This window comes from Genypterus blacodes, unplaced genomic scaffold, assembly GCF_046128005.1.
Source record: "Genypterus blacodes isolate CSIRO-AG114 ecotype Tasmania unplaced genomic scaffold, CSIRO-AGI_Gbla_v1 ptg000185l_1, whole genome shotgun sequence".
Classification (NCBI taxonomy): domain Eukaryota; kingdom Metazoa; phylum Chordata; class Actinopteri; order Ophidiiformes; family Ophidiidae; genus Genypterus; species Genypterus blacodes.
In genome coordinates this window covers 1,533,923-1,549,826 of record NW_027466986.1, presented here as the reverse complement: position 1 = coordinate 1,549,826, position 15,904 = coordinate 1,533,923, and the positions used below count along the sequence as shown (strand labels likewise).

Below are 15,904 nucleotides of genomic sequence, written 5' to 3'. Positions count from 1 at the left end.
CCTTCAATTCTCATGTTGAGTTTTTTTCCGTGACTCCACATACATCTGGCACCAAACCTACAGTAGGAGTCTTCCTCTGCCAACAGAGGAAAGCGATCTTCTGGGTTTCCCAACATGACCAAGCTAATAAAATAATTTGAAGTATAAAAAGCTTCATAGTCCATCTCTAAATGTTGTTTTCCCCTGCTTTTATTTTTTACATTCCACTTTTGGTTTCTGTGGAGCCATTCAACAAATGTCCCCTGAACCTCATCAAAGACAAATAAATCAATTTTAATTTTATACAGAGATAAAGAAAAATCAGTGAACTTCCTTGAATTTCTTAGATTTCTGCATTAATTATATATTCTTTATATATTTTTTACAGCATTTTTCCAATGTGACAATAATGGAATATAAGAGCAGTCATGATCACCTTTTGGCAAAACCGTTTCAAGACTTTTTGAGTGATTGTTCCAAAAATAAAAACAAACACTAATGCAGCAATCATGTCTTTGGTGGAGGGCTACAGACAACCTTCAGTGATGATTAAAAGATAATAGCACTTTTACACTTAGTCTGTTTAGTGAACACAAACCAGACATTATCTCACACTCAGGTACTCACCAAGCAAGTGAACCCTGGGACAGTTTCTTGCAGGTCAGAAAATGTTTTACTTTGGTCCAGACCAAGTGACATATCGTCACCCTGTTAAAATAATTGCCTAAGTCATTTTTTTTTTACAAAAATGATTTTTTTGCCTAAATCATCTCCTCACGATGCTGGGCACCTCTGGTAAAATTGCCTACATCCTCAGTTAAACAGATCGTACCATTTTACCCCTTTAGTATAATTGCCTATGTCAAGAATGTGACTTAGGCAGTTTATTTTGCCTAAGTCACAAGACAATGTGACTTAGGCAATTTTACACGCTTTTCAAGATGGCGGCTGATTCATGATGGATCTTACTTCTTTAGCAGCAGACCAGGCAAAAAACAAATGGTTCAGTCTTTTGTGTTTCCTGAAAAATCAGAAAAAATTACTTAGGCGATTATTTTAACAGGGTGACGATATGGAAAATTGGCATTGTAATCAGGAAATATACAGAAGTCCAGCTCGTCATAATAAGATGCAGGTCATTTGAAATGATAAAGACAGTGTCAACCAAACAATTGAATTTGCAAAAACTCTAAAATGGTAAAATGATTTGTTTCATGCGCATTCCAAGTATCAATGAAACTGATGATCAGAAAACATCATAGACACATTAAAACGTTCGGTCAATGTTCAGGGGTGCTACTGAGCTAACTGTGGAGTAGGACGTGTGGGGTGGGATGGGGTGTGTGAATGTGGGGTTGTATGGCTGTTTGGGTACTTGGGTGGGGTTTTCCCCTTTTTATTCTTTTATTCCCTTTTCATTCTGCCTCTCTGGTCACCGCAGCCTGTTAAGTACATGATGCGTTATGTGACTGAACGATAGATTGATGTCATCCTGAAAAACCTACACCTATGACATTGTTGTACTAACAGCATTTATGAAATCTGAAACACCAGGATTATTTCATAATGTCTGGCTAATAACTGGCTTTGCTTTGTTTGTTGCTTTTTTCCCTAATTCACATGTATCTCCTATCCTTGTTCTCGTTGGGTTTTTTCTTTCCCTCTGTGTATAAAAACAATCTTATAATCTCATGATCATTGTCAAGTCAAATACTTTCTTCAATAAAAACATTCAGCAAAAACAGAGTGACAAAGTGACTTTGATGCTCCCTGAAAAGCACGAGCATCTGTGCAGACCTTAGTACACAAACACCACAACACAGTGAGCTCGAGGAAACCAACCGAGCAAAATTTAAAAAAAGGAATGTGGGCTCTGGGTGTGAATACAGCCTGTGTGAACCTCTGAGGTCATCACACAGCTGCCTGGCTGTATGGAAAAGGCACAATGTCTTGCTACTGACCAACTCTCACTCTGTGGGTAAAGAGTGGGATAGTAGTCTGCAGTAAATCAACAACAAACTGGTTTAAAGAGAAGGACCTTTGGACATAGAAACCTTCAAACTAAAAGAAAATAAAACGGCATGACCAGCGTGCTGCTCGTGCAAGAAATCCAGATTTATAGATTTTTTCCATGTCACCTCACAGGCCTTCATAATTATGAGATGTTGGTCTGGTATCCCAAAGGTTTAGTATGCACTAATGCTTTATAATGTACTCTAGAATCTTAAAAGAGTTGTATTTTAACCAGTACTGTGCCAAAATATAAATGTACATACAACCACAATAGATTTGCAAGTGTGCTGTTGCAAGTCCATGTGACTCCCAATAAACTATAATGGGGAAACTTCAAAGAAAGTCAGCCAATAATTAGGAAACATTTCACACATTCACACACTTCTTCACATGTTAGCTGTCATATTCTCTCTGTGTTGCACTGGGGACAATAATCTATTATGACCATGTTCTAAAAAAGACCAAATATACAGTTTACACTACTATAGAGGGTAGTGAATGTAATGTTCGTCTAAATAAATGACTGTTTAAAATATACTATTTTTCAGTTATGGCATAACACGAGCAACACAAGTACACAAATACAATATAATTTACCACATCAAAACCAGGATAACAACGAATTGAATAGGGCCTATCCATCGTCTCTATATCCACTTATCCAGGTCAGGGTTGTTTGGGGCCTTGAGAAGCAGGATTCATCTTTCACATCCTCCCCAATCCATCACAGGGCTGACACAGAGACAATCACACCTAGAGGCAATTCAGAGTTTCCAACTAACCTGCATGTCTTGAGAGGGAGCAAAGCAGAGTTCCCAGAGGAAGCACACACAGACACAGTGAGAACACATCAATTCAACACAGAAAGGCCCAAGTCAGCCCCAGTTGGAGTGGCACCCAGTCTAGGAATGGCGTAAAATTCCTCCTCACTGTTGGGGAAGTCTGATCAGCAGCTACAGGAAATGTTTATGGGAGATTATTGATGCTAAAGGAATAACCTCCCAAAAGGATCCTGTTGAAGGATCTACTAGGTATTAAATGCAAGGTTAAGATATTCTTTACCAGCCTGGACTGTAATTGTCATTAATGCAGATATTAAACAAATTCCTACAGGTTCATTAACACTTTTTGCCACTGCATTTATTTTGGAATAGGATTTATCCCCAAAAATCTGGATGGAACTAGGTGGACATAATTGCACAATCTGACCACAGAAACCTTTTAGAAATTTGTGAGATTAAGGAAACTCAGAATCCATGAGGACAAAGGCTTCAAGCTTCATCTGACGCCCCTGACTTTAATCCCTCCATAGAAATGTCTTGAGCTGTAGCGTCTCTTCCACTGATAACCTGTCATGATAGAAACTGAGGCCGGTCAAGAGCTCAATGTCTCGGACCCGTGCAGTGTGAAACCTCAGCCAATCCTCCACCCACGTCCAATCTGAGCCATCCTGAGGAGAAAAAGGAGAGGACAGGCATCAGAGTCAATCATGTATTAATTAGTAATTTGACATTTGTCCCGTGGCAGAATGTTAGCATGGTGAGACTCACTGCGCAGCTCTCTGTGTGGTCGGGTCTGTGGGGCAGAATGAAAGACCTGGTCTGCAGCTGACCTTCACAAGTCATGGGGCTGAAGGTCGAGTTCCCACAGCTGGTCAGGATCACATAGAAATGTGTGGGGATGGTAGCCTCATTCCTGGAGAAAAAACACCATAAACAAGGCCTAAAAATTACATGGAAGGTTTTGTTATCTTATCTAATAAATTACTTTTTGGATAGTTAAATTTCAAAGTAGGACAGGTAAGCGAATATTAGACTGAATTCACAAAATAAAGGTCCGTCATTGTATATGAATTGCATGTTCACTGGTACTAGAGAGAGAGGATTTTCAGTGCACCAGTGAGCTATTTCTCAGCATCCAGAAATCATTTCATGTAGAATTTCAATTTTAAAGCCCTATAAAATTCTCCTACTATTTCACTATTGTACAATGGAAAATGTAATAGTGTCTGCCTTAAGCAGGGCCTGTCCCTACTGTTTGATTATTTGGATACATTCACTAATAATGGGAACTGACAATTACGTCAAGCTAGTTTCACTTTAGACAGATAGTCACTACAGAGGGTATTCAATTTGTAATTCTACGTCAGAATGACTTCCTGGCTAATGAAAATAATTCTCTCTCTCTCTCTCTCTCTGTCTGTGTGAGTGAGACTTACGCTGTTGTGACCACAGGCGTATCAAACTTTCCGTCGAAGTTTTTGTCAAATATGGGCCCACTCATGATGTTGACTCCGTTAAGTTCTTGAGAATATTTTGGAAGGAGGACATCATGGAAATATGTCCAAATATCTGAGGTCATGGAAAAATAAGTCTATGAGTCAGCAACAACACACCACAAGTGAAAACCTACCTGGCAATAAAGCTCTTCTGATTCTGAAAACAGATGAGGTCTTCAGTTATCTGCAACTGAAAGTCCACACAAAGCAATTCACAAACATGCCACCAGAAGGCAGTGTCTGTTTGTTGATTAACCCTCAGTTTGACCTCATTTTGGAGTTACAGTATGTATGAGATCCCTAACATTCTGGAAAATTCACTTGCAAAAATAAAAAAGCTGAAAACGTGCAAATTGTGATGTAAAACCACTGAATAGGTAGAAAAGGTCAAAAAAACACCAGAAGAAATTGAGACTGTACGGGGTTAGTATTCAGGTCTTCATCTTGACAACATACAAGGCAAACAGCTTTGAGTTTCCAGTTTTAGTGTGGGTGGTTTCACTGGAATGCAGTCAGTGTCAGAGTGAGGCTGTCTGAAACACTGGCACGGAATGTTTAACACATCAACATCTTCACACACTACAGGTTTAAACTAAAGCAGCAGCGTGGCTCATCTTTGCTGCCCCACAGACCTCTATAAAGCGAGCAAAACATCCCAGTCGCACACCTTTCAAGCCAATTGCAGTGCTTCAGACTGTGTGTTTTATGTGGGCAAACTTTGGTCTAACAAACATAAACGTACCTTACATTTTAGTTGAAATTGAAACCTTTCCAAATATACAAAATATGCCAGGCTATGTAGGGGGTTTCTACACTGTATGTATGTGTATTTATATATGTGTGTGTGCATCTATGTGTCTATTTTAAGCTAAATTATTATTGAGTGAACTGGTGCTGCACATGTTGTCTATATATACTCATACTTTGGTACATTTGTTATCCTGGATATGGAAATGTTTCAGGATTTTCCAAAACATTTCTGTCATGTAAAAAACTCAACCTTTGCAACTGTATTGTCAATATAAACTAAAACTTGTTACCTAGTAAGAGTAATTGTGGGATACAAGATAAACATCCACCTAGCACATAGTAATCAAAAGTAATTGGAAAACCCCCCAAAAATAATTGTATGATAACAGGGAATGGGTAAGACAGCGACTCATACCAAAAACACTGTCTGAAGATTGCATGAAAGAAGCAACTGTGTCTGTTAGAGCTAAATTACAGCGTGCTGTGATGTCAATATTATGTCAATTCAAAGTGAATCTTGTTGTGGAGAGTGCTATTATTGTCTAGGATGGCAGTAGAATTCACTGGTGAAGATCCTGTGACAACCTTTCATTGTTCTTTTACCGAATAAGCTCAGTAAATGAAAGCACAGTTGTCCCTTGTAATAAGAATGGTTAAAGCTTCCCTTGTATAATTAAAAACCAATTGGAGTAAAATACAGAGCGTTTTCATAAATTGATGTTTGAAAGTTCAAATAACAGATAAATAAAAATTCAACAAAATACAGAATGACAGAATGGGTGCATTCATAAATGAGGAGAGAGGTGATACAGAATGCTGCAACTGCACCCAGACACTATATAGGAGTCCCAGGGCATGGCGATTGGAGATGCAGAGGTCAATGCTTGAAAAAAAACTTTACATTTAAATAAACTGACAATTTACTGGGTGGGCTCATGTGTCAAATGTATTCATCACTAACACATGTGAGCCAAGTACAGTTGAAAGATATCACCCAGATTTTATACTGACAGGTCTTCATTTTTGTGTGTTTCATGAATCGTTAACGCGACATGCAAACAGGGAAACAGTGTAGCAATAGTAGTCGTTTCAAGGCAAAAAGAAAAAAAGGACAGTCAGCTATGAAAGAATATGCATGGCAACTTGGTTGCATGGCAGCATTTAATGAAATATTTGCTGACACTTATATACAAGTTAAATCTGGTGCAGTGTTTTCAGTCTTTCTTTTACCTCAATGACTAACCATGATCCAATTCTTAAGTTAGTCCATAATGAAATATTAACTTGTAAGTGTATTCCTGTCTGGAGCATAACTCGAAAAAAGTTGAAGGAATGACTCACCTTTAAATGTAGGAAACATCGGTGCCACGTTGCTCATGATTAAAGAGTCTGTCTCAGGACCGTCAGCATTCAGATCTACAGAGAAAAAAATAGAGAGAATCATGCACACGTGTACCACTTAAAACGCCATCTTCATGTTGTAACCATTTTAAGAAATGACATCCTCAAGTTTGGTTCAAACGACAAGACTGTAGCCCTGATTTTCTACTCTCCAATTGTTTTGGGATATTGCGGACAAAACCTCCTGTGAGTGACTGTGTATACTTTAAAAATGTTGCCATCACATTGAAAGTGCATCAACAGAGTGTCCATAAGCAATTGTTTTGCCATATTTAGCTCAGAGCAAGCAAGTATAACAGACTTCTCACTGATCTTCAAGTTCCACTTCTCTGGAACTTTAAGATAAAGATTAAAGGAGGTCTCAGGTTCTAGCTTGAATTGTCAAGATTACAGTTATTATAAACATTGCCAAGGTTTTCTATAGAAACTGTAGAAGCTGTAGAAACTGTAGAAAGATAGCCTGACTTAACCATGATTTGTTTTAACTAACGTCTGTGATTAATATTCGGAGGTACTTGAAGAGCTTTATCTACGATAAAGAGTGAAATCACAGCGTCTCAGTTAGTGGGTGGGAGATAAGCTCAGCCCCAAGGCACAGGCACATATTTACATGAGAATGCAGCATCAACACATGGCTGGGGACAGAGGACTGTGGACAGAGGACTGTGACCCCACACACAAACTCACTGGGGGGATGCAGCAGGCCTTTGGACAGAGCAGGGTCATCTCTGAAGTGCTGACACATCTGGCTGGCAAGCGCAGGGATGCGTATGTCGGCACGAACACACGCCTCCGAATCTGGGTTCAAGGGTCGGACATTGGCCTGAGAGGGAGGGAGGAGGAGAGAGAGATAGCCAGACAGAGACAACTAAAAGTAAAGTATAAGCACTAAAGGATTCAGTTCAGTCCAGTGAAAGTAATTACATTAAATCGCAACTGAGAAGTTCAGTTTAGTTTGTTCTCGCATTGGACTATTTAATGCTTTGTAAACAGTTGAGGAAAAAAACGTGAAGAAAAAACAAAAAAATTAAGGAGAAGAGGAGAAGTGAATACCATAAGGAAAAGGAAAAATTTGTTGTAATAGTTGTGGCCATTTCGATGTAGTGCTGGGCAAAGATTACAATTTGCTGCATTGTCAAATTTTTTTAAAATAATTAATTCAAAAGTAGTGTATTGCGCACGTGTATTTTAAAAGTACTGCAATATGAACAAAAGTGCAATAACATTTGGTTGCAAACACTCAAAATAAGTCAGTAAGAAAATAAACAAGTTGCTTTTTAACAGCAGTATTCAAATCAAGTATAAAATGTGTGTGTATGTACGGTTTAAAGAGTCCCACAACTTTTCTGCATTTGGCCAGGACATTGTCAAACGCTGTTTGAACAGACTGTGTGCCACACAGGGGGCGTGTTCAAAAGGACGCAGGTCTAGCAGCAGCAGCGATCATATTTCTTGCAATATCTGCGCTAAGTGTGTGGACTTTATTTGTCACGTTCCACTGCTGTGCAACATGAAAATGTTCTGCTCAGGTTTCAGCAAAATGTCTTCTGTTTCCATTCCAGTCAGAGCAGTGAATGCAGCTCCCACTGTTCATCAATATAATGCTCTGTAACTCCGAGGTAATCATGGTTACGCAGCGATGTCCAGTAGTCTCCAGTGAGAGCAACAGTTGGTGCGCGTTGTAACGCCGTCGCTTTTGTAGTCCTCTCCTTTTGATACAACTCGGGTATTCTTCTTGTGATGGTGCGTCTTGAGGGAGGCTCATACGTGCCGTCATTTGTTGAGATTGTGATCCTAAGAACGTTCCTCAGACTGACATCTTCCACAACACTAATCGGCATGCAGTTTGTAGCTAGTGAGCAATGGACTTTCAAAATAATAATAACAAAAAAAAAATGCGTTAAGCCGCAATATAATAATTGTCGACATTAATCAATTGATGCGTTAACGTGATAATAATGCGTTAACTTGCCCAGCACTATTTTAATAATGATTGGTGTTTTCAATATCAATTAATTATACACCATATGTAAACACCATATGTAGCTCAACTTTTCAGGTAGTTGCCCCTGCGCCATCTGTAAGCCAGTGGGATCATTCTCTCCTTCTTTCCCTTACTCAAGGTACCTCTATCCAAACCGGGTTGACTGGCTTCTGCAGGTTTTCAAATGGGCACCCCCTTCTTAGATGTTTCGTCGATTTAAGCCCATGACATCTCAGGGGGGCTTGACGGTAGCACCCCAGCTGTCCACCACTCAACTCTGTCACCGCTCTTCCTGGTCTATCTAGATCCAGTGGATCCACTGGGGCCTAAGAGCATTCTCCTCTACCTCTGCTGTCCTCCACTCAACACTGTGGTATTGTCAGTCCTTCAACAGGCTGGCTTTGTGACCCCTCTTCCCGCTTTATTCAGATCCATGGGCATGTCGCCTCTGGCCTGATTGGCAGATGTTGGCTACCAGCTGCTTCCTAGCTGGGCCTTCAATCCCAAGCAGTCCCAGAGCTCTCCAGTGTGACTTACCTGCAAAGCCCCTGCAGCCAGTTTCAACCGGCAGGTTCCAGGCCTTCCATTCTGTTTTCTCCCGAAGATTAGGGACTGATATATCTTTGGCTTGCCCTTATATGCTTCCTCCATCCTCCCTTCCCAGGGTACTGTTAGCTCGATAAGAACTATCTGCTTGGTGCCTTTAGACCAGAGAATAATATCGGGTCTGAGACTAGTGTGGGTTATCACCTGATCCCGGGGCCTTCCAAGCTCCTTTTGTCCTGTCAGGCCTATGCCCTGCACGCTCTCCCATCTTGCCCGGTCCAGTTGCCTGTCACGCTCAGTCGAGCTGCCTGGCTTGTTCATGGCAACAGCCTTGACATGTACACTCTCCTCCTCTGTCTTGCAGATCACCCTCTGAACCATGCAACACTGCTCCTTTGGGTTAGCCTTGTTCCAGTTTGCCCTGGTGGAGCAACCAAGACCCTACCTGGCCTGGGCTACTGACCCAGCGATGTCAGCGTGATACAATGCTCTCTCAATGCTCTGCTGGCTGACCACTTGCCACTTGTTCTGATCACAATGTCTGTCTGGTTTCCTTATTGTCTAGCAGCATCATGGCCTGTCATGTTGTTTCCATGTACTCCTTTATCTTGGGTGCTACTGGCAGCTGCAGCTTGCTGCTTGTGCTGTGCAGGCCATTGGAGCAAAAGGTTATTGGAATGCCCCAGCCCTGCCACAGTGGAGACATAGTACATCATAAATGAGCAGTGGCCAGAGCAGCCTGGGTAGCACCCCATGCTGGTATCCCTAGACCGTATGTTTACTGGGTAAGCCGCCCTTTCCAGTGATGTTATCCAGGTTTGAGCTTGAATGAGCATCTCCTTAACACTGCTTGTCATTGAGGTCTGCCCTTTACCAATTCCCCAAGCTCTTCACTTGTTTCTCTTGGACTGTTGTTCATCATATGCTCTCCAATCTTAGAGCGAAACTGATCCTGGACATGGCCCTTCCTCAGTGCCAGGCTTCTGGATTTTGCAGGTTTGCCTTCATCCATGCCCCATTGGTGAGTTTGACCAAGCCCTCCAATGTCCATTTCCCTTCAGGTTCAGATTTTGCTGTGATGGTGAGGTCGTCCATGAATGCCCTCATTGGCACCTGTTAGATGTCGCTTGCCAGGACTGCACCCCGACGTATTTTCTCTGCCAACTTGACGAGAGGGTTCATCACAGTGAAAACAGAATCACTGAGATTGTGCACCCAGTGACAATGTCCGCCTCAAACCTCTGCCAGTCAGAGCCTCTGGAAACCGGTCAGGGACATGGTAAGTATTCAATATCATTACCACTAGCTTGTGGGGTATTGTTTCATAGGCATTGATCAAGCCACAGATCAAGCCACAGTGCTGTCAGATCACCTTGGGTCCTCTTTACAACCCTTAATCAGAGATAACACTGCTGTGCTCAAGACAGCAAGGTACCCCCGAGTGCCTGTTTTCAGCCTTTGGGACAAAGCATCCAATCAGGCTGCCCACATATGTACAGTTGTGGTCAAAAGTTTACATACACTTGTAAAGAACATGTATGTCGTGGCAATCTTGAGTCTCCAAAAATTTCTCCTAAACTCTTTTTCTGTGAAAGAGTGATTGGAGCACATACTTCTTTGTCACAAAAAACATTCATGAAGTCTGGTTCTTTTATGAAGTTATTATGGGTCTGCGGAAAATGTGACTGCGTCAAAAATAAACATACAGCTAATATTTGGTTAAATGTCTCATCTCAGCTTCACCTCAATTAGGCGCTTTTGGTACCCATCCACAAGCTTCGGGCAAGCTTCTGGTTGAATGTTTGACCACTCCTCTTGATACAATCTGCTAAATCTGTTGGCTTTCTGACATGGACTTGTTTCTTCACACATGTTCTCAAGTCAGGACTTTGGGAAGGCCACTCTACCTTCATTCTAGCCAGATTTAGCCATTCCCTTACCACTTTTGATGTGTGTTTGGTGTCATTGTCCTGTTTGAACACCCAACTGTGTCCCAAGACCCAACCTTATGATTTTAGGTTATGCTTAAGAATTCGGAGGTAAAACTCCTTCAATATTCCATTTACTTTCTGTAAAGCACCAGTTCCATTGGCAGCAAAACAGGCCCAGGGCATAATATTACCACCCCCATGCTTGATGGTAGGCATGATGCCTACCTATGTTGAACACACTTATTGGAAGTCGCTTTGGATAAAAGCGTCTGCTAAATGACTGTAATGTAATGGTGTTCTTAGGGTTAAAGGCATCACCTTTCTCTCCTCCCAAACAAATTTCTGGTCATTGTGGCCAAACAGCTCAAGTTTTGTTTCATCTGACCGTAGAACTTTCCCCCAGAAGGCCTTTCTTTGTCCATGTGTTCAGCAGCACAGTTCAGTCGAGCCTTAAGGTACCGCTTCTGGAGCAAGGGCTTCCTTCTTGCACGGCAGCCTCTCAACCCATGCAGATGTAAAACAGGCTGGTCTAATTCATTGCAGAACTGCTTTTTGGTGGTTCATGATGGACTCTTGACCATCATGACTAATTTTCGCTCAGCAGTAGGTGATAGCTTGCACTTCTTCCTGATCATGCTAGGGACACAACTGTGCCATGCACTTAATACTTGCAAATAAGTGTTAGCACAGTTGATGGTGGGACTTCTAGCTGCTTTGAAATGGCTCCAAGTGACTTTCCTGCCTCGTTCAAGTCAATGATCTGCTTTTTCAGATCCGTGCTGAGCTCCATGTCAGAAAGCAACCAGATTTAGCTAAAACTACACCGATTGTTTCAAGAGGAGTGGTCAGAGATTCAACCAGAAGCTTGTGGATGGCTTCCAAAAGTGCCTAATTGAGGTGAAACTGGCCATGGGACATGTTACCAAATACTAGCATCATATTTTTGACCCAGCAGATTCTGTCACATTTTCAGTAGACCTTTAATAACTTCATAAAAGAACCAAACTTCATGAATGTTTTTTGTGACAAAGAAGTATGTGGTCCAATCACTATCACAGAAAAATTAGAGTTGTACAAATGATTGGAAATTCAAGACTGCCATGACATACATGTTCTTTACAAGTGTATTATAACTTTTCACCACAGCTGTATGTAGGAGATATACCAGTGGGAGTTGTGAGTTGCCATTGATGGGTTGAGTATTAAGTATAACAGATAAGAACAGATCTTAATTTAAGGTATAAATATGGCCTAAATACTGTATAATTGAAATGTGTCAGTTACAATTTTAGATATCCTACTGACAAACTGACTAACAAATGGTGATGGAAACATGACCAAACTCATCAGGGTAAACGTAAATCTCTGACACTGAAAAGAAAGTTCAATACATTTAAGTTGGACTGTATTTGGGTAAAACATAAATGAAAACAGATTTATAGCCTCCATTTGTTGCTGTTGTCTTCATTCAGTAAGAGGCAACATAAAAAGCAGTACAACACAATCTGGGAAAGATTCCGTCCATCACTCTGCTCCAGCTTATGATTTATTTTATGTTAAGCCACATAATATGCTCCACAAGAACTCTTCCAGCCTACACAAGCACAGAAGATGAGCAACTGTTGCTTGGCACAGCGAGTCAGATATAAAACAAGTTATTTTATGTTCCAGCCAGACCTAAACCACAGGCGAGAAGCTGCCGAGGCAACTTGACTGAGCAGCTAAGTTTAGAGATAAAAGAAAGACTCACCAAAGGCTGGATGGTGTAAGCCACCCAGAGAGGCATGAGAAGATCTTTGCTATATCCAGTGAGGTAGTCAGAGTGGTGTAGTACACAGAAATGTGACTGCTCTTGGATAACTCTAGGGATGCCGTAAAGATGGTGGAGGCGACGCAAGCTGGCTTTAGCACCTAAAGGAGAGTATATGCGTGAATAAAAATTACAACCTGCCCTGACAGCAGCAGGAAGCCAAGAACACACAATATCACTTCGCTGAATCAGGTAAATTCTGATTTCACATTGGTGTAAGAAGTGTAAGAGCCCTGTATCTGACAATGCATCTGTGTCAACACATCTCTGCGGTACAAGGCCAAACACACATTTAACAAAAAAGCTGAGCCACGTGCACTTATGAACAACAACAAAAAATGTCATTTGTGCAAGTCAATTAATGAAAACGCAACCCAGCTCCAACTGCTCATCTGCAGTATGTTAGCTTGGATGGAAGCACACATTGTTGTAACTGTTGTAACTGCCGGATGAAGTTTGCTCCGAGTGTTCTCATAGTGATTGTACAGTGTATAGTCAGAGATCACATTTGAATCAGATATAGAACCTATGCATATGCATTTGGTCGCAATCAGACATGGACAAAACAAATTAGGTCAAATCAACCTATAATGTGAACAGTTTTTGAGTAGACATCAAGACAAGAAGTTTCAGAAAGACTGACAGAAAACACAAAGAAAGCAGCCTAGATAATTATGAATTAAAAATTATACTCACTAGAATTTGTATCCATGAGATGTCTGTTCATAGCTGTCACCTGAAAAGAAATGCATGATTGAAAAAAAATGAGTTAACCTGTATGTAGGTTCAAATCATTCAAATTTCAGAGCCAAACCATTGCACAATTGAGGCACAGAACAACTGCCTAAAGAGAAAATACAGAGAACGGGTGTCACAGAGCAAATGTACACTTTCCCTGCACACAGACAGAGCCCCAGGTAGAAGAGCAGAAGGTAGAAGAGAGAATAAAGAAGAGCAGAAGGTAGCAGAGCACAGATAGAAGAGCATAAAGAAGACAGTGAGCCCCTTTCACAATGGCCTTTAAATACCCTTATCCTGGACATTTACATACTTGCTACAAACCAATGAAAGACTGTCACACGGGGTCTTTGGCACACCCACTGACAACAGAATGAGATGTGTGAATGTATCCACTTAAACAGCTCTCCATTTGACACCAAGGTATGAGGTGTGATCTGAGAACATTGTTAGACCATGCAGCATTCCTTTCTGTTGTTAAAGCATCATCCTTGGCCTTTTATGTTGAAGGTAAGATAAGGTTAGCCCTGAGATTCCTTTGCAGTCTCTGCGTAAACACTTATTAGAAACTGGACAACAACAGACATTACATTACAGTCATTTAGCAGACGCTTTTATCCAAAGCGACTTCCAACACACAGACACAGACCCAAGCACAGTTACATTAACACAGGAACACAACTAAATAATGTCTTCATTTTGAGACGCCCACAGAGGTTTAAATCCAACAGGACAACTTCTGTCTTGTGTGCAACAATTTGGATGTCCATTTTTGTCTTACAATTGCTTTGGTCAATGTTATGCTAAAGAGCTGAAGTGATATGAGCTAGCCTGCATGTGTTTGAGAACTGTCCACATGGACCCACTGGATGACCTTAGTTCTGATGCTTTACTTAACGTGCTGCGTTGCTTTCATCTATACTGTGTGGCAATGTAAGTCAAATCCATACTGATGAAGGTATCAATTATATCAGCGCAAAGAAAGAGTTCCTGGAATTGATAAAGGCAATAGAACAATAATGTGTGACAGAGTTGGGCTGAGCCTTTGTCATGAACCCGCCCAGATTCGGACTGTGAGGAGCAGAAACGCAAGAAATGAACTGCTGATAAGTTTCCCGACAGCGGTGTTCTGTTCGAGTTCCAAATACCAAATGAGGTATCACCTCGTGAACTCCGTAGAAGAGCCCCTGCAGCAGGTCAAAGAAGAGTAACTGAGTTACTATATGCCAACAACGGGATTATAGTGACTGAATACCAGAACACAGATCAGTCCCTTTTTATTTTATTTTATCATTTTATTTTGCATTTCAGGCAGTCCAGGACGGGGTTGTGTGACTGTGGGGTTGTGTGGGGTTTGGGTGGGGGTGGGATGTCCTCTCTCTGGTTCTTTTCTTTCCATTTTGTTTCTCCCCTATCTCTTTCTCTAACCTATGATGCGATTTGTACTAGCCTACATTGCTGTTTGACATCTTTTGTAAGTTCTGTATGTACCCTATGACATCATTGCAACTCCAGTCCACTTGTACTCTACCTCAGGGTCTACGTATAAAGTTCAACAACAATAGTAGGGATAACACAACCATCCTCCCTTCTCTCTATCTCGCTCTCTCCCCTCTTTCTATATAAAAAAATGATCTCCAAAATATCCTTCACCTGTATGCACAATGTCATGTACAATGTCTGCTTCAATAAAAACAAATTGCAAAAAAAAAAAAAAGACCATGATTATATTATCGAATAGTAAGGAAGAGCTAAGTCAGACTATAGCCTTTATATGACTAGATTTGGACTAAAGATGTCTTATAGTAAGACAGATACCATGGCGTTTAATGTTGACAAATCAATCATGGCTCAGGAATCCTTGATATCAGTGAATGTGAACATCAAGAACGTCAGGGAATTCCGGTACCTTGGCCACCTAATAACAAATACTGCAAAGTCGTCAGCAGCGCTGCATTTGAAAATTTCATCAGCTTAGAAGTGGGACGAGTTGAAACGCTGCTTGACTGACAGGGAAATATATCTGAGCACCCGTGTGAAGATCCTCACAACATGCGTCAGGTCCCATTTAAGGAAGGAAGATGATGGCAGGATAGGGTATAGACCCAGCAACCCAAGTCGAAGGACAGATTAACTGGTCTTTCAAGATACCTAAAATTACAAACTCTCACTCCATTCGAGACTTCTGCCAAGTTCAATGTTTAAAGTACATGGGCAGTGTATGCCGCTTGGAAAATGATGCTTTGCGAAAGCAGATGCTCTTTGACAAGAGAACAACTAGGACATTGACGCAACTCGAGGACCTCCTGGGCGTCGATCGCCAGTCTAGAAAGATGATGATGAACAGGACAGAATTTACTCGTCTGCTCCAACAACGTTTCCCTGAGCAGACGTGCCCCCAAGGCCAATCTCAGACCCAGTGGGAAACAATGATGATGATGGTGAATGTCTTGCAATTGCAAATCGGCTCCCGG

General features: G+C 41.2%; 1 protein-coding gene across 1 annotated transcript in view; it reads right to left on the bottom strand.

Moving 5' to 3' along the window:
- Positions 1-384: 384 nt before the first annotated feature.
- The window catches only part of enpp1 (ectonucleotide pyrophosphatase/phosphodiesterase 1), a 43,021-nt gene continuing 27,501 nt past the window's right edge, over positions 385-15,904 (bottom strand). Inside the window, exons 17-23 of the mRNA XM_076167976.1 lie at positions 13,389-13,428; positions 12,633-12,793; positions 7,109-7,244; positions 6,362-6,436; positions 4,211-4,343; positions 3,543-3,687; positions 385-3,442 (exon numbers count right to left, since the gene is read on the bottom strand). Of these exons, the coding sequence (XP_076024091.1) occupies positions 3,290-3,442; positions 3,543-3,687; positions 4,211-4,343; positions 6,362-6,436; positions 7,109-7,244; positions 12,633-12,793; positions 13,389-13,428 (843 nt within the window). The 3' untranslated portion in view covers positions 385-3,289. The remainder of the gene's footprint in view (positions 3,443-3,542; positions 3,688-4,210; positions 4,344-6,361; positions 6,437-7,108; positions 7,245-12,632; positions 12,794-13,388; positions 13,429-15,904) is intronic.